Consider the following 23,074-nt stretch of genomic DNA (forward strand, 5'->3'; position numbering starts at 1 on the left):
GTCCCTGCTCCTGCTTCTGGGTCCTCGAGCGTGTGTCCATGCCGCCACCTCCTAGGGCGCGCACGCGCTGGCTTCTCGAGATTTAAAGGGCCAGCACGCAGTTAATTGGCGCTGGCCTTACCCAGAATTCTATATAAACCTACCTCTCCCTGCACAACCTGCTGGATCTCCGCGCCTTAGAGAAAGCTGTGTCTGATGCCTAGTGCATTTATTGTGATTTCCTGTTGTGACCCCGATTCCTCTGCGGCCTGCCCTACATACATGAGATACCCTAAGAGGGAGCACAATATGATGCCCTAAACATAGATTCCCATTATGCTCCATACTGCATATTGTGAGAAAAATTTTATTGTTGATCCTTTTCAACTGTAGATTTTTGTCCGAACTAATCTCTAGCGTTTATAATGTTGATTGACTAAATACGGAGGTGTAGACTGCCCCAGAGGAAAATCCAAAAAATGCAACACTGGTTTCCATCTCCCAAGATGAAAAGATGGAAACTTCTGTGTAGTCGTATATCCAGAGATGGAGACGTCCATGTTCTCATGTATCTAGAACAGAATACAGCGTCTCCATCTAAGGGTTAATGTGTATGAGATGATAACATGTATCACCTAAAAAATGACACAAAAGACCGTGAATTATATTGGACTACAAAGACTAAGTATTAAAGTGTCATACTAGGGGGACCCTACCGCTCAATATCCTTAAGGGGTCCCCAAAAAATGTGCATGCGAATTCTATAGTGCAGTGATGGCAGTGAGTGCCGAAACTACAAGCAAAAGCCATAGATTTTTCGCAAAGTGTCATACGCCAATTTAAAGTAACACACAGGTTTCAAACGTATAGGCGCCCTGAGGACACCAAGACAGAAGAAAGGAGGAGAAATTTGGATTATTATTGTAGTTTCCCTCTAAAGTCCTCCTTCATTCAGGTCTTGAGTCCTGAGAGATGACCTTTGTGCTGGGTGATGGCTTGGGTCCCCAAAGAGAGGACTCCGAGTGCCACCTCTGGCACCCGTGCCATAGGTTCGCCACCACAGCTATAGAGTCTTAAGATATCGGACGAGGAGTAAATCTCCAATGCATGAAAAATGTGTGTACATCATTACAACAGTTCTTCATATAGACCCCCGGGAGTTATGGCGTCCAATGTGTAAATTGCGTGGATTCCCTTCAGAGTAATTGTGAGGTGGCGCTACCTCCTCGAATGGTTTGTGGAGTCTTTTCCAGGCCGACTACATGGAGATCTCGTGTGGTCATGTCAGAAATGTGAGGCTACGGATGGGAGCTTTCTGTAGATCAGACGATGCAGTGTAGAAGGAGATGTTGGAATCTCTTGGTGGAGATCCTGAGTTGTTTGGCCCACATACAACTTCGGGCAGGAGCTTAGTAGCAGATAAATGATCGATTTCGATTTATATAGTCTTTTATCCTAAAAGTGCCGTGATGAGTGGGATCCACATGTGTGAAGCATGTGAGGACAGACGGTACATTCTCCACATGGGTAGGAACCTTTCCAGCCATATCCACGACCCAAAGATACAGGGGGACGCTGGAAGGGGCTGGAAGTTAAGATATCAGTAATATTTCTGGCCCTTCTTGCTGTGATATTTGGTTTCTCAGTAATATATGGAATTAGCCGTGTATCACTCTGTAGGATCCCCCAGTTTTGCTCCAAAATTTTCCGAATTTCCATCCATTGGTTACTGTAAGTTGTAATTAAACAAGGTTTAGAGTCCGTAGGCCGTATTTTAGGTGTTAGTAGATCTTGTCTGTTTCTGGGAATACACACCTTTGAGACTACCTTCCGGGGATAACCTCGAGTCTGGAAGAAATGTGTTAAATCCAGCGCATTTCTTGTAACGTCACATTCGCTGCTGAAATCGCGTTTGACTCCCAGGAATTGTCCCCGTCCTCAGCTGTTGTGGGTGAAAGCTGGAAAGGTAAAGTAGATTGTTAGTGGCAGTTTCTTTCCGGTATAGTAATGTGGTGAGATCAGACAATCTTATGTGCCAAGGATTACTACATTAATGGGCAATTATAACTAGCACTCTTCACCGACCCAGTGCAGAGTAGCAGAATGTCATTGATGTAGCGGTACCAGCCCGCCACATAGAAAGTATCAGTAGTTTATACAAGTCTCTCCTCCAACTACCCTAAAAACATATTGGCATGTGAGGACGCACAGCGCACTCCCATATCTGTACCCGAAATCAGTTTATAATATGTACGATCAAAGATGAAATAATCCGACCCTGAGTATATTTATAGTTACAGAGAAAATGTAAAGAGGGTATATATATATATCAGGATCAGGGGTAGTGGACCCACTAGACCACCCCAAGCGATGACGTAAGCCTACACCTGGGGGCGGAGTCTAAGTGGCACCTGGTTTTCATCAAAGCCCGCCGCAAAGTGGGTGGGATTTGTCACGACGTGGAACCACCAGGTCGCTACAAAGGGATGACTTTGTCCACATTGGCAGCAAGGCGAGGTGCAGAATCAGAAGACAGTCGGGGACGTATCAGAAGGTCAGGTCAGGTAGCACAGGAGTGAAGTCAGGAACGGAGTCGGGGTCACAATGGTTTCTTTCAGGCACGAGGCACAAAGATCCAGCAGAGGACACAGGAAGGGACCGTGAATTCAAAAGGAAAAGGCAGCCGGCCAGGGGGCGCACCTTAAATCTTAGAATGCTGGTGTGCACGCGCCCTAAGAGGCGGGTGCACACACGCCAGAGCAAGGAGACCGTGGCTGGAACGAGGACAGGTGAGTGAGGCTACTGCAGGAAAGAGGGGGCAAAGGGAGGCACACGGTGCGCCTGTAAACTAGGAGAGGACCCGGGAGAGGTGTCGCAGGGGAAGACCTGGGAGAGGGGTCGCAGGAGAGGACCCGGGAGAGGGGTCGCAGGAGAGGACCCGGGAGAGGGGTCGCAGGAGAGGACCGGGAGAGGTGTCGCAGGAGAGGACCCGGGAGAGGGGTCGCAGGAGAGGACCCGGGAGAGGGGTTGCAGGAGAGGACCCGGGAGAGGGGTCGCAGGGGAAGACCCGGGAGAGGGGTCGCAGGAGAGGACCCGGGAGAGGGGTCGCAGGAGAGGACCCGGGAGAGGGGTGGCAGGAGAGGACCCAGGAGAGGGGTGGCAGGAGAGGACCCGGGAGAGGGGTGGCAGGAGAGGACCGGGGAGAGGGGTCGCAGGAGAGGACCGGGGAGAGGGGTCGCAGGGGAAGACCCGGGAGAGGGGTCGCAGGAGAGGACCCGGGAGAGGGGTCGCAGGAGAGGACCCGGGAGAGGGGTCGCAGGAGAGGACCCGGGAGAGGGGTGGCAGGAGAGGACCCGGGAGAGGGGTAGCAGGAGAGGACCCGGGAGAGGGGTCGCAGGAGAGTACCCTGGAGAGGGGTCGCAGGAGAGGACCGGGAGAGGGGTCGCAGGAGAGGACCCGGGAGAGGGGTCGCAGGAGAGGACGCAGGAGAGGTGTCGCAGGAGAGGACCCTGGAGAGGGGTCGCAGGAGAGGACCCGAGAGAGGGGTCGCAGGAGAGGACCCTGGAGAGGGGTCGCAGGAGAGGACCCGGGGGAGGGGTGGCAGGAGAGGACCCGGGAGAGGGGTTGCAGGAGAGGACCCGGGAGAGGTGTCGCAGGAGAGGACCCGGGAGAGGGGTCGCAGAAGAGGACCGGGAGAGGGGTCGCAGGAGAGGACCGGGGAGAGGGGTCGCAGGAGAGGACCGGGGAGAGGGGTGGCAGGAGAGGACCCGGGAGAGGGGTGGCAGGAGAGGACCCGGGAGAGGGGTCGTAGGAGAGGACCCGGAAGAGGGGTCGTAGGAGAGGACCCGGGAGAGGGGTCGCAGGAGATGACCCGGGAGAGGGGTCGCAGGAGATGACCCGGGAGAGGGGTCGCAGGAGATGACCCGGGAGAGGGGTCGCAGGAGAGGACCGGGGAGAGGGGTCGCAGGAGAGGACCGGGGAGAGGGGTCGCAGGAGAGGACCGGGGAGAGGGGTCGCAGGAGAGGACCGGGGAGAGGGGTCGCAGGAGAGGACCGGGGAGAGGGGTCGCAGGAGAGGACCGGGGAGAGGGGTCGCAGGAGAGGACCGGGGAGAGGGGTCGCAGGAGAGGACACGGGAGAGGGGTCGCAGGAGAGGACACGGGAGAGGGGTCGCAGGAGAGGACCCGGGAGAGGGGTCGCAGGAGAGGACCCGGGAGAGGGGTCGCAGGAGATGACCAGGGAGAGGGGTCGCAGGAGATGACCCGGGAGAGGGGTCGCAGGAGAGGACCCGGGAGAGGGGTCGCAGGAGAGGACCCGGGAGAGGGGTCGCAGGAGAGGACCGGGAGAGGGGTCGCAGGAGAGGACCCGGGAGAGGGGTCGCAGGAGAGGACCCGGGAGAGGGGTCGCAGGAGAGGACCCGGGAGAGGGGTCGCAGGAGAGGACCCGGGAGAGGGGTCGCAGGAGAGGACCCGGGAGAGGGGTCGCAGGAGAGGACCCGGGAGAGGGGTCGCAGGAGATGACCCGGGAGAGGGGTCGCAGGAGATGACCCGGGAGAGGGGTCGCAGGAGATGACCCGGGAGAGGGGTCGCAGGAGATGACCCGGGAGAGGGGTCGCAGGAGATGATCCGGGAGAGGGGTCGCAGGAGAGGACCCGGGAGAGGGGTCGCAGGAGAGGACCGGGAGAGGGGTCGCAGGAGATGACCCTGGAGAGGGGTCGCAGGAGATGACTCTGGAGAGGGGTCGCAGGAGAGGACCCGGGAGAGGGGTCGCAGGAGAGGACCCGGGAGAGGGGTCGCAGGAGAGGACCCGGGAGAGGGGTCGCAGGAGAGGACCGGGAGAGGGGTCGCAGGAGAGGACCGGGGAGAGGGGTCGCAGGAGATGACCCGGGAGAGGGGTCGCAGGAGATGACCCGGGAGAGGGGTCGCAGGAGAGGACCGGGAGAGGGGTCACAGGAGAGGACCCGGGAGAGGGGTCGCAGGAGAAGACCCGGGAGAGGGGTCGCAGGAGAGGACCGGGAGAGGGGTCGCAGGAGAGGACCCGGGAGAGGGGTCGCAGGAGAGGACCCGGGAGAGGGGTCGCAGGAGAGGACCCGGGAGAGGGGTCGCAGGAGAGGACCCGGGAGAGGGGTCGCAGGAGAGGACCCGGGAGAGGGGTCGCAGGAGAGGACCCTGGAGAGGGGTCGCAGGAGAGGACCCAGGAGAGGGTTCGCAGGAGAGGACCCGAGAGAGGGGTCGCAGGAGAGGACCCTGGAGAGGGGTCGCAGGAGAGGACCCTGGAGAGGGGTCGCAGGAGAGGACCCAGGAGAGGGTTCGCAGGAGAGGACCGGGGAGAGGGGTCGCAGGAGCCCCATCAGAATATAAATGGCATAATGACAATTTTAGTCCAATATACAAAATATGCACCTTCCTCCTTCCTTTATGGGTTAAACTTCCTGAGATAATTGTTTACATGTTTTTATTACTATTTATGTTGAAATATTTGCCTTAATGTGGAAATCTAAAAGGATTCTTAAAAATATAAGAAAACTAAATAAGATACAAATCCATTGATACGAGCAAATTCCTGCCAAAAATGTCCTGAAAAGAATTAGTTACATTCATGACGATAAATAACATCAAGCACAAAGTTATATCCATTTGTATAACAGATCATCGTAAAATTTAACTTGGTCTTTAACCCCTTCAGGACGCAAGCAGTTTGTACGTTAAAGGCTCCGCCTCTTTTTGGTTATAACTATTGAACACTTAAACGTTAACATTAAAAAACCCTGAAATTTGCAATTTTTTTGAGAAATTCATCATTTTTAAAATTTTAAATGTTCTGCTTTAAATGTTTTCATCATCTTTTAAAAGTCCTTTTATTCGTATATGACGGCAGCCATTCTGCACCCAGCTTTCCAAAGGTCCGGAATTTTATCATTGTTTTTTCAGCAAAACCCCTCAGCACAGGGATTAAACAAGATATGTTCCTGCATCCGGGTCGCTGTAGCATTCGCAAGGAACATTTGCCTCATAATTCATTAAATCACATGGTAGGTTCCTATAATGTGTCCTATGGTCTCTGGTTGTTATGGGTTTAAATGATGGGCGAGTCACACTCAGTTATTTCTATAACAACCCTGCATGTGCAGGCTTTTTTTTTATAGAATATAAGAGGAGAGGACTACAACTCCCAGCATGTCCAGACTGTTATTATAGAATATAAGAGGAGAGGACTACAACTCCCAGCATGTCCAGGCTCTTATTATAGAACATAAGAGGAGAGGACTACAACTCCCAGCACGTCCAGACTGTTATTATAGAACATAAGAGGAGAGGACTACAACTCCCAGCATGTCCAGGCTCTTATTATAGAATATAAGAGGAGAGGACTACAACTCCCAGCATGTCCAGACTGTTATTATAGAACATAAGAGGAGAGGACTACAACTCCCAGCATGTCCAGGCTTTTATTATAGGACATAAGAGGAGAGGACTACAACTCCCAGCATGTCCAGGCTTTTATTATAAAACATAAGAGGAGAGGACTACAACTCCCAGCATGTCCAGACTGTTATTATAGAATATAAGAGAGGACTACAACTCCCAGCATGTCCAGACTGTTATTATAAAACATAAGAGGAGAGGACTACAACTTCCAGCATTTCCAGGCTGTTATTATAAAACATAAGAGGAGAGGACTACAACTCCCAGCATGTCCAGACTGTTATTATAGAATATAAGAGAGGACTACAACTCCCAGCATGTCCAGACTGTTATTATAGAATATAAGAGAGGACTACAACTCCCAGCATGTCCAGACTGGTATTATAGAACATAAGAGGAGAGGAATACAACTCCCAGCATGTACAGGCTTTTATTATAAAACATAAGATGAGAGGACTACAACTCCCAGCATTTCCAGGCTGTTATTATAAAACATAAGAGGAGAGGACTACAACTCCCAGCATGTCCAGACTGTTATTATAGAATATAAGAGAGGACTACAACTCCCAGCATGTCCAGACTGTTATTATAGAATATAAGAGAGGACTACAACTCCCAGCATGTCCAGACTGTTATTATAGAACATAAGAGGAGAGGACTACAACTCCCAGCATGTACAGGCTTTTATTATAAAACATAAGAGGAGAGGACTACAACTCCCAGCATTTCCAGGCTGTTATTATAAAACATAAGAGGAGAGGACTACAACTCCCAGCATGTCCAGACTGTTATTATAGAATATAAGAGAGGACTACAACTCCCAGCATGTCCAGACTGTTATTATAGAACATAAGAGGAGAGGACTACAACTCCCAGCATGTACAGGCTTTTATTATAAAACATAAGAGGAGAGGACTACAACTCCCAGCATTTCCAGGCTGTTATTATAAAACATAAGAGGAGAGGACTACAACTCCCAGCATGTCCAGACTGTTATTATAGAATATAAGAGAGGACTACAACTCCCAGCATGTCCAGACTGTTATTATAGAACATAAGAGGAGAGGACTACAACTCCCAGCATGTACAGGCTTTTATTATAAAACATAAGAGGAGAGGACTACAACTCCCAGCATTTCCAGGCTGTTATTATAAAACATAAGAGGAGAGGACTACAACTCCCAGCATGTCCAGGCTGTTATTATAGAATATAAGAGAGGACTACAACTCCCAGCATGTCCAGACTGTTATTATAGAACATAAGAGGAGAGGACTACAACTCCCAGCATGTCCAGACTGTTATTATAGAACATAAGAGGAGAGGACTACAACTCCCAGCATGTCCAGGCTGTTATTATAGAATATAAGAGAGGACTACAACTCCCAGCATGTCCAGACTGTTATTATAGAACATAAGAGGGAGAGGACTACAACTCCCAGCATGTCCAGACTGTTATTATAGAACATAAGAGGGAGAGGACTACAACTCCCAGCATGTCCAGACTGTTATTATAGAACATAAGAGAGTACTACAACTCCCAGCATGTCCAGACTGTTATTATAGAATATAAGAGGAGAGGACTACAACTCCCAGCACGTCCAGACTGTTATTATAGAATATAAGAGGAGAGGACTACAACTCCCAGCATGTCCAGACTGTTATTATAGAACATAAGAGAGGACTACAACTCCCAGCATGTCCAGACTGTTATTATAGAATATAAGAGGAGAGGACTACAACTCCCAGCATGTCCAGACTGTTATTATAGAATATAAGAGGAGAGGACTACAACTCCCAGCACGTCCAGACTGTTATTATAGGATATCAGAAGTGAAGAGGACTACAACTCCCAGCATGCCCAGACTGTTATTATAGAACATGAGAGGAGAGGACTACAACTCCCAGCATGTCCAGGCTCTTATTATAGAATATGAGGAGAGGACTACAACTCCCAGCATGTCCAGACTGTTATTATAGAATATAAGAGGAGAGGACTACAACTCCCAGCATGCCCAGACTGTTATTATAGAACATGAGAGGAGAGGACTACAACTCCCAGCATGTCCAGGCTGTTACTATAGGATATCAGAAGTGAAGAGGACTACAACTCCCAGCATGTCCAGGTTGTTACTATAGGATATCAGAAGTGAAGAGGACTACAACTCCCAGCATGTCCAGACTGTTATTATAGAATATAAGAGAGGACTACAACTCCCAGCATGTCCAGACTGTTATTATAGAATATAAGAGAGGACTACAACTCCCAGCATGTCCAGGCTGTTACTATAGTCCAGTGATGGCTAACCTATGGCACTGGTGCCAGAGGTGGCACTCGGAGCCCTTTCTGTGGGCACTCAGGCCATCACCAGAGATGACTCCAGGTATCTTCCTGCAGTCCCAGACAGCCCAGGACTTGCTGTGCACAGAGCTATATTAAAGTGACAGCTCTACTGGGGACTATTTTCTGCTTTATTGGTGCCTCAGGTGCTGGTATCAATGAAAACTGTGACAGAGAAGGGAGTATAAATCACAAATTACATTTCTGCGTTGGCACTTTGCGATAAATAAGCGGGTCCTGGTTGTAGTTTGGGCACTCGGTCTCTAAAAGGTTCGCCATCACTGCTATAGGATATCAGAAGGGAAGACCACAACTCCCAGCATGCCCAGACTGTTATTATAGAATATAAGAGAGGACTACAACTCCCAGCATGTCCAGACTGTTATTATAGAATATAAGAGAGGACTACAACTCCCAGCATGTCCAGGCTGTTACTATAGTCCAGTGATGGCTAACCTATGGCACTGGTGCCAGAGGTGGCACTCAGAGCCCTTTCTGTGGGCACTCAGGCCATCACCAGAGATGACTCCAGGTATCTTCCTGCAGTCCCAGACAGCCCAGGACTTGCTGTGCACAGAGCTATTTTAAAGTGACAGCTGTACCTGGGACTATTTTCTGCTTTATTGGTGCCTCAGGTGCTGGTATCAATGAAAACTGTGACAGAGAAGGGAGTATAAATCACAAATTACATTTCTGCGTTGGCACTCTGCGATAAATAAGCGGGTCCTGGTTGTAGTTTGGGCTCTCGGTCTCTAAAAGGTTCGCCATCACTGCTATAGGATATCAGAAGGGAAGACCACAACTCCCAGCATGCCCAGACTGTTATTATAGAACATAAGAGGAGAGGACTACAACTCCCAGCATGTCTAGGCTGTTACTATAAGATATCAGAAGTGGAGAGGACTACAACTCCCAGCATGTCCAAGCTGTTACTATAGGATATCAGAAGGGAAGACCACAACTCCCAGCATTACCAGGTGTGTTTGTCTTTTATCCTTGTGACCGATCAGCTGATCATGACGTCATCACAGGTCCTTTTCCTCTGCACGCAATGGTTCGGCTTCGTCACGTGACCGGTCACATGACTGTGACGTCACGGCAGGTCCTGGAGCTCTATCTGCGGAGGAGCCGGGGTTTAGCCTGAGGTAGGTGCAGTCGCTGGTGTCTCTGTTATCAGCCACCGCACGTCTCCGTGCACACCCGGCGGCTGCTCTGCGTTATCTGCGCTTTTCTATTGCATCAAACTTGCGCATTTATTTTAATAAAACAATTCTCTATTAGTTACTATTGTCATTAAATGATAGTAAAGAGATACAATGTAGCAGGGTCCGTATCCTCCGGTCACAGGAAGCAGGAAATAATCTCAATATGCAGTGACATTGATGGTCAGTACATTAGTGTCGCTCAGGACTTGGGTTTTACGTCTTTCTTTGCATTCTGGAGACACCTCCTGCGGTGCTGGGGCGCGGCGTCATTACCTGCGGTGCTGGGGCGCGGCGTCATTACCTGCGGTGCTGGGGCGCGGCGTCATTACCTGCGGTGCTGGGGCGCGGCGTCATTACCTGCGGTGCTGGGGCGCGGCGTCATTACCTGCGGTGCTGGGGCGCGGCGTCATTACCTGCGGTGCTGGGGCGCGGCGTCATTACCTGCGGTGCTGGGGCGCGGCGTCATTACCTGCGGTGCTGGGGCGCGGCGTCATTACCTGCGGTGCTGGGGCGCGGCGTCATTACCTGCGGTGCTGGGGCGCGGCGTCATTACCTGCGGTGCTGGGGCGCGGCGTCATTACCTGCGGTGCTGGGGCGCGGCGTCATTACCTGCGGTGCTGGGGCGCGGCGTCATTACCCGGGGTGCTGGGGCGCGGCGTCACTACCCGCGGTGCTGGGGCGCGGCGTCACTACCCGCGGTGCTGGGGCGCGGCGTCACTACCCGCGGTGCTGGGGCGCGGCGTCACTACCCGCGGTGCTGGGGCGCGGCGTCACTACCCGCGGTGCTGGGGCGCGGCGTCACTACCCGCGGTGCTGGGGCGCGGCGTCACTACCCGCGGTGCACGCGATTGGATTGTGGCGCATCGCAGCCGTAAGAAAACCCGACGGATCAGGAAAAACTGCAGCATTTAAAAAAAAAAAAGTGTCGCTTGACACGCGCTTACCTGCACCCAGGGTAGGACGGTGAACTCCAATACAACCCGACGGACTTCAGCGCTGCAGCGACACCTGGTGGACATCGGGCGCACTACCTTAGTGAATCGCCAGAAGACCCGAATCCTCCACACAGAACGCGTCGCTGGAACGCGAATGCACCGGGTAAGTAAATTACCCCCAATATGTCCCGGGATCAGGGGTACAGAGCCCAGAGGGGCGTGTGAGGAGGTCCTGTCCAGCATCAGCAGCTCTACAGACACGGGTACTTCCTGTCCAGCAGAAAAAGGCAAGTCAAAAGTTTGATACATGTACCACATTGTGTCTTATATCCATCTCATCTCTTTCTATGTGTCAGATACTAGTGGATGTTTAGAAGGTAAATGAAAGTGTATATAAACCCTGTACCCTGAAAATCTAAGCACATTGTCAGCACACAGCATCTCACAGCACAGAGGGATCATCAAGTGTCTGCTCGGAGAGTGATAGGGGCTTAAACAGCAATAACACTGAAAAAAATTGTACAAAAAGGGGCCAAAAATTATCTGTATTGTGTAACCATCACTAGGGGATTGAAATTTGGGAACTTTCCTTTATAGGTAAAACCCTTTTATACCTAACAGATTTGTGATCCACAATTTTGTCTGTTTTTCTTACTTTTAATAAATCTATCCCCATGCGTTTCCCATAATGCCTCAGCAGCACATGAAGGCTGCACATCTCCGGCAGTTCCATAGAAAGTTAATGGAGCAGTAGAGTATATACCTAACCTGCCACCGCTTCTCATACCCACAGGATTGGGGATACCCCGCTACCATGCCGTGACGCCTGTGCTCGGTGAGACCGTTCTATGAGTCGGAGCCTCTCTCTTTTGTCATTTTTCATCAGATGTCGGTTCTCTCACATCCTTCTCCTGGATGACCCACCAGGGATGGACCTGGACCAAAAGGAGGTCACCAAGAGGATCCTAAACTTCACCTTGGAGATCATCTACCTGCTGACGGGAGAGGTGACACTTACTCTAGACTTCTCTACATATCCGGGGATTGGCGATTACATAAACAGGTCCAACACTTCTAGAAGGAAACCACCAGTAACACATATTCACCAAATCATCCACGATCCATTGATATCCAAAAATCCAGAAAAGGAAAGTCTGGGACAGAGGTGGACGCCGGACAATGAAGTATCCACCTCATATCCCACATGGAAGTAATGGCTACCAGGACCTTGTCAGGACGTACCACGTGGCAGCTTGTACAGGGTCCCAAAATGGAGAACGCCAAATTGACACGCTGGGCACGTGACGCACGCCCCCAACTTAAGCCGCGCAGCAGAAGCGTGTATACACAACAAGCACAAATGAATGTACGTCACGCGTGCTACCATAACGACGCACTCCGTATCCGCGCCCACACCATAGGGACACCCGCTGCATCCAGGAGCCACATACTTTATTGGTCCAATGAGTTTTCCACAACATCTTCCCAGACATTCATTTTTCTGAATTTTTGGATGAAATTGTTAATGGATTGTGGAGTATTTGGTGAATCTGTATTATCCTTTGGTTATGTATTATTGAATATAATCTTCATCTATATATATATCCGAGGGGTCTTGGTGCTCCAGTAAGTGTAACTTCGGCTGGGGCTGTGGGATCAGAGTTGGAGTCTTGCTGTTGATGACCATTTTGATGTATTTGTAGTCTAGGGGGTGTGTATTAAGGGTCGCAAGCCCCTACGATCATGTAAATGCGGCCTAATACTAGAGACTGCCAAAACAGATATTAATAATACTGGAGACCCAAGAGCAGATAATAATAATACTGGAGACCCCAGAGCAGATAATAATACTGGAGACCCCAGAGCAGATAATAATAATACTGGAGACCCAAGAGCAGATAATAATACTGGAGACCCCAGTGCAGATAATAATAATACTTTAGACCCCAGAGCAGACTAATAATGATACTGGAGACCCCAGAGCAGACTAATAATGATACTGGAGACCCCAGAGCAGACTAATAATGATACTGGAGACCCCAGAGCAGACTAATAATGATACTGGAGACCCCAGAGCAGATTAATAATGATGACCATTTTGATGTATTTGTAGTCTAGGGGGTGTGTATTAAGGGTCTCAAGCCCCTACGGTCATGTAAATGCGGCCTAATACTAGAGACTGCCAAAACAGATATTAATACTGGAGACCCCAGAGCAGATAATAATACTGGAGACCCCAGAGCAGATAATAATAATACTGGAGACCCAAGAGCAGATAATAATAATACTGGAGACCCAAGAGCAGATAATAATACTGGAGACCCAAGAGCAGATAATAATAATACTGGAGACCCAAGAGCAGATAATAATAATACTGGAGACCCAAGAGCAGATAATAATAATACTGGAGACCCAAGAGCAGATAATAATACTGGAGACCCAAGAGCAGACTAATAATGATACTGGAGACCCAAGAGCAGACTAATAATGATACTGGAGACCCCAGAGCAGACTAATAATAATACTTTAGACCCCAGACCAGACTAATAATAATACTGGAGATAATAGAGCAGATAATAATAATACTGGAGACCCAAGAGCAGATAATAATAATACTGGAGACCCAAGAGCAGATAATAATACTGGAGACCCAAGAGCAGACTAATAATGATACTGGAGACCCCAGAGCAGACTAATAATAATACTTTAGACCCCAGAGCAGACTAATAATAATACTGGAGATAATAGAGCAGATAATAATAATACTGGAGACCCAAGAGCAGATAATAATAATACTGGAGACCCAAGAGCAGATAATAATAATACTGGAGACCCAAGAGCAGATAATAATACTGGAGACCCAAGAGCAGACTAATAATGATACTGGAGACCCAAGAGCAGACTAATAATGATACTGGAGACCCCAGAGCAGACTAATAATAATACTTTAGACCCCAGACCAGACTAATAATAATACTGGAGATAATAGAGCAGATAATAATAATACTGGAGACCCAAGAGCAGATAATAATAATACTGGAGACCCAAGAGCAGATAATAATACTGGAGACCCAAGAGCAGACTAATAATGATACTGGAGACCCCAGAGCAGACTAATAATAATACTTTAGACCCCAGAGCAGACTAATAATAATACTGGAGATAATAGAGCAGATAATAATAATACTGGAGACCCAAGAGCAGATAATAATAATACTGGAGACCCAAGAGCAGATAATAATAATACTTTAGACCCCAGAGCAGACTAATAATAATACTGGAGATAATAGAGCAGATAATAATACTGGAGACCCAAGAGCAGATAATAATAATACTGGAGACCCAAGAGCAGATAATAATAATACTGGAGACCCAAGAGCAGACTAATAATGATACTGGAGACCCCAGAGCAGACTAATAATAATACTTTAGACCCCAGAGCAGACTAATAATAATACTGGAGACCCCAGAGCAGACTAATAATAATACTGGAGACCCCAGAGCAGATTAATAATGATACTGGAGACCCCAGAGCAGACTAATAATGATACTGGAGACCCCAGAGCAGACTAATAATGATACTGGAGACCCCAGAGCAGACTAATAATGATACTGGAGACCCCAGAGCAGACTAATAATGATACTGGAGACCCCTCTTCTGCTTCTTGCAGCCCACTGCAGCTTCTTCTCTCCTACATCATGTGCCACTCTTCTCTGTTTTTCCCTCAGAGCAGAGCTGTGCCAGGAGTACTAGAGAACCCGAGAGCAGTACAGTACAGCTGCCAAGTACTTACTTCTCCTGGGTCCTCTCCTGCTCTTGGTGCCGCTCTGCTCTGGCTCAGGATACTGAGCAAAGCAGCAGAAGATAACCCAGGAGCAGTCAGGTAGACATCAGTGGAGCTCCGTTGACTTCTATGGCAGGTGGGTTTTATGTTGCCTGTTCTGGGGATTGAGCAGATCCCCCCTTGATCATATATTTATTCCCATCCTAGGATGTTGACCCGTTCTATCTCCTTGATGGATGTTTATGGTTGAGGTTCAGTTCCCTTGGTGTTTCTCTCCATACACAGGATTACACAATAGTGCAGAAGACGACAGCTGTGACTCCCATCACAGGGAGATGGTGTCAGGGCCCCATCATCGATCCACCACCTCACCCCCAGATACATGAGCAGAGGATCCTAGATCTCACCCACAAGATGATGGAGCTGCTGACTGGAGAGGTGACACTGCTGGGAATGCTGGGACATGATCCAGTAATGGAGGCTCCGGGGGATGACTGTGTCATTGTGTGTGTCAGGTTCCTATAAGGTGTCAGGATGTGGCCGTCTATTTCTCCCTGGAGGAGTGGGAGTATGTAGAAGGACACAAGGACCTGTACCAGGACGTCATGATGGAGGACCACCAGCCATTATTACATCAAGGTGAGACGAGACATGTCCATACATAGAGCAATCAGCGATTATCAGGGTTACCAAGACTGTTATTGCTATACTGTCCAAAGGAGGATAAAAATCCCCCTCATATTGTGGCCTCTCATCTCCTCCTCATATTGTGGCCTCTCATCTCCCCCTCATATTGTGGTCTCTCATCTCCTCCTCATATTGTGGCCTCTCATCTCCCTCTTATATTGTGGCCCCTTTCATCTCCCTCTTATATTGTGGCCTCTCATCTCCCCCTCATATTGTGGCCACTCATCTCCCCCTCATATTGTGGCCTCTCATCTCCCCCTCATATTGTGGCCTCTCATCTCCCCCTCATATTGTGGCCTCTCATCTCCTCCTCATATTGTGGCCTCTCATCTCCCCCTCATATTGTGGCCTCTCATCTCCTCCTCATATTGTGGCCTCTCATCTCCCCCTCATATTGTGGCCTCTCATCTCCTCCTCATATTGTGGCCCCTCTCATCTCCCCCTCATATTGTGGCCTCTCATCTCCCCCTCATATTGTGGCCTCTCATCTCCTCCTCATATTGTGGCCACTCATCTCCCCTCATATTGTGGCCTCTCATCTCCCCCTCATATTGTGGCCTCTCATCTCCTCCTCATATTGTGGCCTCTCATCTCCCCTCATATTGTGGCCTCTCATCTCCCCTCATATTGTGGCCTCTCATCTCCCCTCATATTGTGGCCTCTCATCTCCCCCTCATATTGTGGCCTCTCATCTCCCCCTCATATTGTGGCCTCTCATCTCCTCCTCATATTGTGGCCTCTCATCTCCTCCTCATATTGTGGCCCCTCTCATCTCCCCCTCATATTGTGGCCTCTCATCTCCTCCTCATATTGTGGCCACTCATCTCCCCTCATATTGTGGCCTCTCATCTCCCCCTCATATTGTGACCTCTCATCTCCTCCTCATATTGTGGCCTCTCATCTCCCCCTCATATTGTGGCCTCTCATCTCCTCCTCATATTGTGGCCTCTCATCTCCCCTCATATTGTGTCCTCTCATCTCCCCTCATATTGTGGCCTCTCATCTCCTCCTCATATTGTGGCCACTCATCTCCCCTCATATTGTGTCCTCTCATCTCCCCTCATATTGTGGCCTCTCATCTCCCCCTCATATTATGGCCTCTCATCTCCCCTCATATTGTGATCTCTCATCTCCCCCTCATATTGTGGCCTCTCATCTCCCCTCATATTGTGGCCTCTCATCTCCCCTTCATATTGTGATCTCTCATCTCCCCCTCATATTTTGATCTCTCATCTCCCCCTCATATTGTGGTCTCTCATCTCCTCCTCATATTGTTGCCTCTCATCTCCCCCTCATATTGTGGCCTCTCATCTCCTCCTCATATTGTGGTCTCTCATCTCCCCCTCATATTGTGGCCTCTCATCTCCTCCTCATATTGTGGCCTCTCATCTCCTCCTCATATTGTGGCCTCTCATCTCCCCCTCATATTATGGCCTCTCATCTCCCCCTCATATTGTGGTCCTTTACCTCCCACTCATATTGTGGCCACTCATCTTCCCCTCATATTGTGGCCTCTCATTTCCCCCTCATATTGTGGCCTCTCATCTCCTCCTCATATTGTGGCCTCTCATCTCCTCCTCATATTGTGGCCTCTCATCTCCCCCTCATATTATGGCCTCTCATCTCCCCCTCATATTGTGGTCCTTTACCTCCCACTCATATTGTGGCCACTCATCTTCCCCTCATATTATGGTCTCTCTCATCTCCCCCTCATATTGTGGCCTCTCATCTCCCCCTCATATTGTGGCCTCTCATCTCCCCCTCATATTGTGGCCTCTCATCTCCTCCTCATATTGTGTCCTCTCATCTCCCCCTCATATTGTGGCCTCTCATCTCCTCCTCATATTGTGACTTCTCATCTCCTCCTCATATTGTCTCCTCTCATCTCCACCTCATATTGTGGCCTCTCATCTCCTCCTCATATTGTGGCCTCTCATCTCCTCCTCATATTGTGGCCTCTCATCTCCCCCTCATATTGTGGCCTCTCATCTCCCCCTCATATTGTGGCCTCTCATCTCCCCCTCATATTGTGGCCTCTCATCTCCCCCTCATATTGTGGCCCCTCATCTCCCCCTCATATTGTGGTCTCTCATCTCCTCCTCATACTGTGACCTCTCATCTCCTCCTCATATTGTGGCCTCTCATCTCCCCCTCATATTGTGGCCTCTCATCTCCCCCTCATATTGTGGCCTCTCATCTCCTCCTCATATTGTGGCCTCTCATCTCCTCCTCATATTGTGGCCTCTCATCTCCCCCTCATATTGTGGCCTCTCATCTCCTCCTCATATTGTGGCCTCTCATCTCCTCCTCATATTGTGGCCTCTCATCTCCCCCTCATATTGTGGCCTCTCATCTCCCCCTCATATTGTGGCCTCTCATCTCCTCCTCATATTGTGGCCTCTCATCTCCTCCTCATATTGTGGCCTCTCATCTCCCCCTCATATTGTGGCCTCTCATCTCCTCCTCATATTGTGGCCCCTCATCTCCTCCTCATATTGTGGCCCTTCCTCTCCCCCTCATATTGTGGCCTCTCATCTCCTCCTCATATTGTGGCCTCTCATCTCCTCCTCATATTGTGGCCTCTCATCTCCCCCTCATATTATGGCCTCTCATCTCCCCCTCATATTGTGGTCCTTTACCTCCCACTCATATTGTGGCCACTCATCTTCCCCTCATATTATGGTCTCTCTCATCTCCTCCTCATATTGTGGGCCCTCACCTGCCGCTCATATTGTGGCTTCTCATCTCCCCTCGTATTGTGGTTTCTCTCATCTCCTCCTTATATTGTGGCCCTTCTCATCTACTCCTCCTCTCATCTATCCCTTAAATTGTGGGACCCTTTCATATACCCCCCATATTGTGGACCTCCTCTCATATTCCTCCCATATTGTGGGTGCCCTCTCATATTCCCCTATAGTGTGGTACCCCTCTCACCCCCCCCCAAATTGTGCCCCCCCTCACATTTGTTCTCTTATACTTGTTTCAAGTTAATAAAAAAAATAAACACCACATACTCACCTGTCCCCGTTCCCCAGCAGCTCTCCTGTTCTCTTCTTCCTCTGTGCTGTGATGCCGGCAGATGATGACATATTCACTCCTTGTCTTCTGGCATCACAGCTTCAGCAGGGGAACAATGATGATGCAGAGAGATAATAGCGGACACAGATAGAGTTGAAGTGCTGACATAGACACCGGGGGCAGAGTCAGTGGCAGTTGGGGCGGGGGCAGAGCTAAAAGATGTTGGGTGCCCATCGGTGCTTTCCCAGCACACCGGTGGGCCAGTCCGACCCTTTAAATACACAGGATAGTTGAGATATTCTATGCTAAATATATGCATAAATTACAGATCGGGTACCTTGTCCAGCAATACTAATGCAGGATCTGGGGGCCCACCCAACACAGGGACCCACCCAACTCAGGGACCCACCCAACTCAGGGGCCCACCGGTGGCCTATACCCACCTATAATATTATTATCCCCTACTCTGTTGATACCTAGGACAGTGTCCCCCATCACTGTGTGTTTATGTCTCCACAGAAGTATCTAATAGAAGAAACCAACAGGAGAGAAGTCCCAGTCCTCTGCATTCTCAGGACTGTCCAGAGGAAGAACCTAACCCTGCAGTCAGTCATCAGGTGCAGAATATGGTTCAGGCTGCGTTCAGAAGATGCATGTGATACTTTACCAAAATGTGGAAAAGAAAACACAAAACACATGTAAACCCTGACCATAGTCTCTTCACATATGTAAGGGGTGGGAGGGGGGTCCAACAACTGGAAGCCATAGGCCTTCCTACGCTCCATGTGGTGGACGTCATGTCCATCAGTCAGTCACGTGGCCGAGGTTGTCTCACGGTCACATCTCAGTAAATGAGGCCTACACCCTACAGAACATAACTATAACGTTACTGCGTTGCGGCTGATTCTCCTCTCTCTCCAGGATGGAAATCTACTTGCGATTAAGGTTGAGGTGATAGACGGAGCAGAAGAGGACACAGAGGACACACATGTGCAGAGTAAGGAGAGGAGGCTCATTGCTTGTTATCTAACGACACCTCTCGTCATCTGTCCTTTGTCTCCTACAGATGATTCTCCAGAGGGATGTCCCAGTCCTCCGTGCTCCCAGGACTTCCCAGAGGAATGTGCCGAGATGCTGGGGAGTCACCAGGTAGTGGAGCTGCCCCCTTCCATCTCTCTATAGGCCGGTGGCTCGATCCTGCAGGTGTGGTCATGTTTAGATTTTTTGTATGCTTTTGTCAGGGAGAATATCTGACCGATGCGACACTGGAGGCAGGAGAAGAGAGGACGAGGGGAGATCCCCGCTATAGGAATGAAGCGGAGGAGGACGTAGCGCTAGATGTCACCACAGGTATAAACGACCATAATTCATTGGTTTTATCAGAGGGAAGAGACAACCTACGAGTGTCGTGGTCGCTTCGCTCATGCACAGCGCTGTACATAGTTTCGTGGTTGGTCTTCAGACTTCAGTTTGGTTGAATGGGACGGCGCTGCAGCCAGTAGCGGTGATCGGTCATCGGTGCCTAAATCCTGGAAGCCCCATTTTCTCGCGAGGTTCATATTCACGGCTTTCACTGTGAGGTCCAACCACAGAGAGGCCACGAACAGGATGAGATGATGCAGGACCTTCAGTGATAACATTGTGGCGACTCTGTGACCTTTCCATCACTTTTTATTCAAAATATTGACAAAGTGGAGAATTTTTTTTTCCATTCCAGCACTCACCACATCGGATAATAGTTTTTATATTTTGAGGATGGAACTTTTAGGACTGAGAAGACCTTATCTGTTTAGGACTTTATTTGTTTATACATTTGATTTTATTTTACTTTTAGCCCATAAGTTTATTAGTTTTCCGTGTACAGAGCGTAACCAATTACACATATTATTATCCAAATTTAATCTTTCACATCGTTTTCTGGGAAGCTGTAAAAAAAATTCTGAAATTTACAAAAACTTTCTTTACAGCTTTCCCTGTGCGCTCCAGTGGACACCTGCATTTTATTCTTCGGGTCCATATGATCCCAGAGAGACCGAATTTATGAAGGTTTTATTAGGTTTGAATAGATTTTAAAAATTGAAACATTTTGTACGAAAAAATGTCTTTGTTTCATCTATTTAGTTGAAAAAGTTGCTTTTCGGACATTTGCCCACTATTTTGCGTTACGGAGCTTGGTGCAGGGGATAACAGTTTTATTAAATTTGGATCCATTGGGCACATGGCGATACCTGACATGTTTATGTTTTTTTTTTTGTTTATTTTGATACGTTCTAGGGAAGGAGGGGTGTTTTGACTTATAAGGATTTTTGATTTGACATTTTACTGTATTTGCATACCTCTTAGAGGACCTTAACCCTTGAAGGTCTGATTCTTCCTACCATATACTTCAATGCAGCTGTACTGCAGTATATTGTAGTCTTGCACTAGATCATTGTTAGCGAACCTTTTGCGCGGGTGCCAGAGGTGGCACTCGGAGCCCTTTCTGTGGGCACTCAGGCCATCACCAGAGAGGACTCCAGTTATCTTCCTGCAGTCCCAGACAGCCCAGGACTTGCCGTGGTATTTTAAAGTGACAGGACTACCTGGGACTACTGGAGGAGTGGGAAGGTGTGGACAGATCTGGATTATCATTGTAGCTCCTGCTCCGGCCCTGACAATTCTTCCTGTTTATGGGACCCTGGAGGGAAGCTACAATGATCATGCAAATTTCTTCTATTTCCTGCTTTATTGGTTTCCCCCGGGTGCTGATATGAATGAAAGCTGTGACAGAGACGGAGTATAAATCACTAATTACATTTCTGTGTTGTTCGATAAATGAGCGGGTCTTGTTGTAATTTGGGCACTCGGTGTCTAAAAGGTTCTCCATCACTACACTAGATCTTCAACAGTGACCGGCCCAGGAGTGTTATATAGACTCTGGGCTGTCATAACAACACATCGTCACTACCCAATGATGTCATGGGGAGCGCCGATCCCAAACCAAGATGGCGGCACCCACATGTTGGCAGCATTTACCAGCAAACACTTGTGATCGGTGCTGGTTCACACATCCATCTTCAAACATCTGTAACGACGTCACATCACGTGTTGTAAAGTGATTTAAAGCTGCAGAATTCAGAAGATACTGAACTTATTTTTGCAGTTTTTTACGCAAAACTATGCCATGACGGACCTGGTGTAATTTTGACCTGCAATCTCGCCTCTTGATGTATCCGGCAGGACTGGTGTGGGCGGGGCCTCTATTATACACTGTTGCACGAGTGTCGGCATATGATACATTTTCTCCATTATTTGCATTCCATAGGAGACCAGGTGTTTTAAAAGTTTCTACTTGTTTCCCGGAAAAATAATAATAATTATTATTATTTTATTTATTTTTATCATATTTTTTTAAATTATATAAAAATAATTTTGCAATTCTATTCTTAATTTTATCCCTACCAGAGAATCCCGGTGTGAACGCTGAGGGGACCTTCATGTTCCTGTTAAATTATAAAGAAGAAGATGAAGAGATGATGCAGATCTCGTCAGGAGAAAACCTCGTTACACTCAGACGGGGACTCCACGATACACAATTACCATATAACCTCCCCAGTCATGTGATGCCTTCTTCTGACCAATCACAGGTTGTGTCCATAACAAGGTGTCACAAAGAAGAGAAAAGGTTTCAATGTGGGGAATGTGGAAAACAGTTTACAAAAAGCTCAAGTTTCTTCATGCACAGAAGAATTCACACGGGAGAGAAGCCATACTCCTGTGCAGAATGTGAGAAATGTTTTACATCGAAATCCAATCTGGTGACTCATGAGAGAATTCACACAGGAGAGAAGCTACATTCCTGTTCACTATGTGGGAAATGCTTTACGGATAAGTCGAGTCTTGTCCGACACCAGAGAAGTCACACGGGAGAGAAGCCTTACGCGTGCCTCGAATGTGGGAAAGGCTTTGTGCAGAAATCAGATCTGGTCAAGCACGAGAGAATTCACACGGGAGAGAAACTCTACGCGTGTCTAGAATGTGGCAAATGCTTCACTACGAAATCAAATCTGGCGACACACGAGAAAATCCACACAGGGGAGAGGTTGTACTCGTGTTTAGAGTGCGCGAAATGCTTTACGTCAAAATCCAACCTCATAAGACATGAGAGAAGTCACACGGGGGAGAAGCCATTTTCGTGTTCGGAGTGTGAGAAGTGTTTTATTACTAAAGCTAAACTTGTGGATCATCAGAGAAGCCACACGGGGGAGAAGCCTTTCTCATGTGCACTGTGCGGGAAATGTTTTACCAAAAAAGCCGTTCTCGTTATACACCAGAGAACTCACACGGGGGAGAAGCCCTACTCCTGTACTGAATGTGGGAAATGTTTTATTAGTAAAGCTAAACATAGGGATCACCAGAGAAGACACACAGAGAACCGGCAGCTTTGATATGACGCGTGGGAAAGACAAAAACACCACCTTAAGATATTTTGAAACAAGATGTCTTTTCTATGTGTGTGTGTTGTGTTTCTATGTGTGACCAGTTGAGGGTTTTATTTGCACGTAATGGGGCAGATTTACTTAACCGGTCCTGTCGCGATCCTGCGGTGCATTGTCCGACGAGGATTCGTGTCTGCCACGATTCACTAAGGTCATGTGTCCAATTTCCTGCATGTGTTGCTTCCGGGCTGAGATCCGCCGGAGTTCACCTTCCTCTTCCCGGT

The 23,074-nt window shown here is 48.7% G+C and overlaps 1 protein-coding gene and 1 long non-coding RNA gene across 4 annotated transcripts; one reads left to right on the plus strand and one right to left on the minus strand.

The window, feature by feature from the left end:
• Positions 1-330: 330 nt before the first annotated feature.
• LOC140084237 (uncharacterized) lies at positions 331-9,844 on the minus strand. 2 transcript variants are annotated; one of them, XR_011849953.1, is made up of 3 exons: positions 9,717-9,844; positions 1,795-1,937; positions 331-1,708 (listed from the first exon to the last, which is right to left on the minus strand). It is a non-coding gene; the product is annotated as an uncharacterized lncRNA (long non-coding RNA). The 2 variants fall into 2 exon arrangements; XR_011849952.1 differs by having other exon boundaries at positions 331-1,937.
• LOC140084195 (uncharacterized) lies at positions 9,804-22,862 on the plus strand. 2 transcript variants are annotated; one of them, XM_072126435.1, is made up of 9 exons: positions 9,804-9,887; positions 11,676-11,889; positions 14,953-15,105; positions 15,183-15,306; positions 18,892-18,989; positions 19,294-19,369; positions 19,439-19,521; positions 19,614-19,722; positions 21,817-22,862. In XM_072126435.1, exons 2-9 carry the CDS (start codon positions 11,731-11,733, stop codon positions 22,797-22,799), a joined length of 1,785 nt encoding a protein of 594 aa, XP_071982536.1. In that variant the 5' UTR covers positions 9,804-9,887; positions 11,676-11,730; the 3' UTR covers positions 22,800-22,862. The 2 variants fall into 2 exon arrangements, with proteins under 2 accessions (XP_071982536.1, XP_071982537.1); XM_072126436.1 differs by lacking the exon at positions 9,804-9,887 and having other exon boundaries at positions 11,873-11,945.
• Positions 22,863-23,074: the final 212 nt, after the last annotated feature.

This window comes from Engystomops pustulosus, chromosome 1 (assembly GCF_040894005.1).
Source record: "Engystomops pustulosus chromosome 1, aEngPut4.maternal, whole genome shotgun sequence".
NCBI lineage: Eukaryota > Metazoa > Chordata > Amphibia > Anura > Leptodactylidae > Engystomops > Engystomops pustulosus.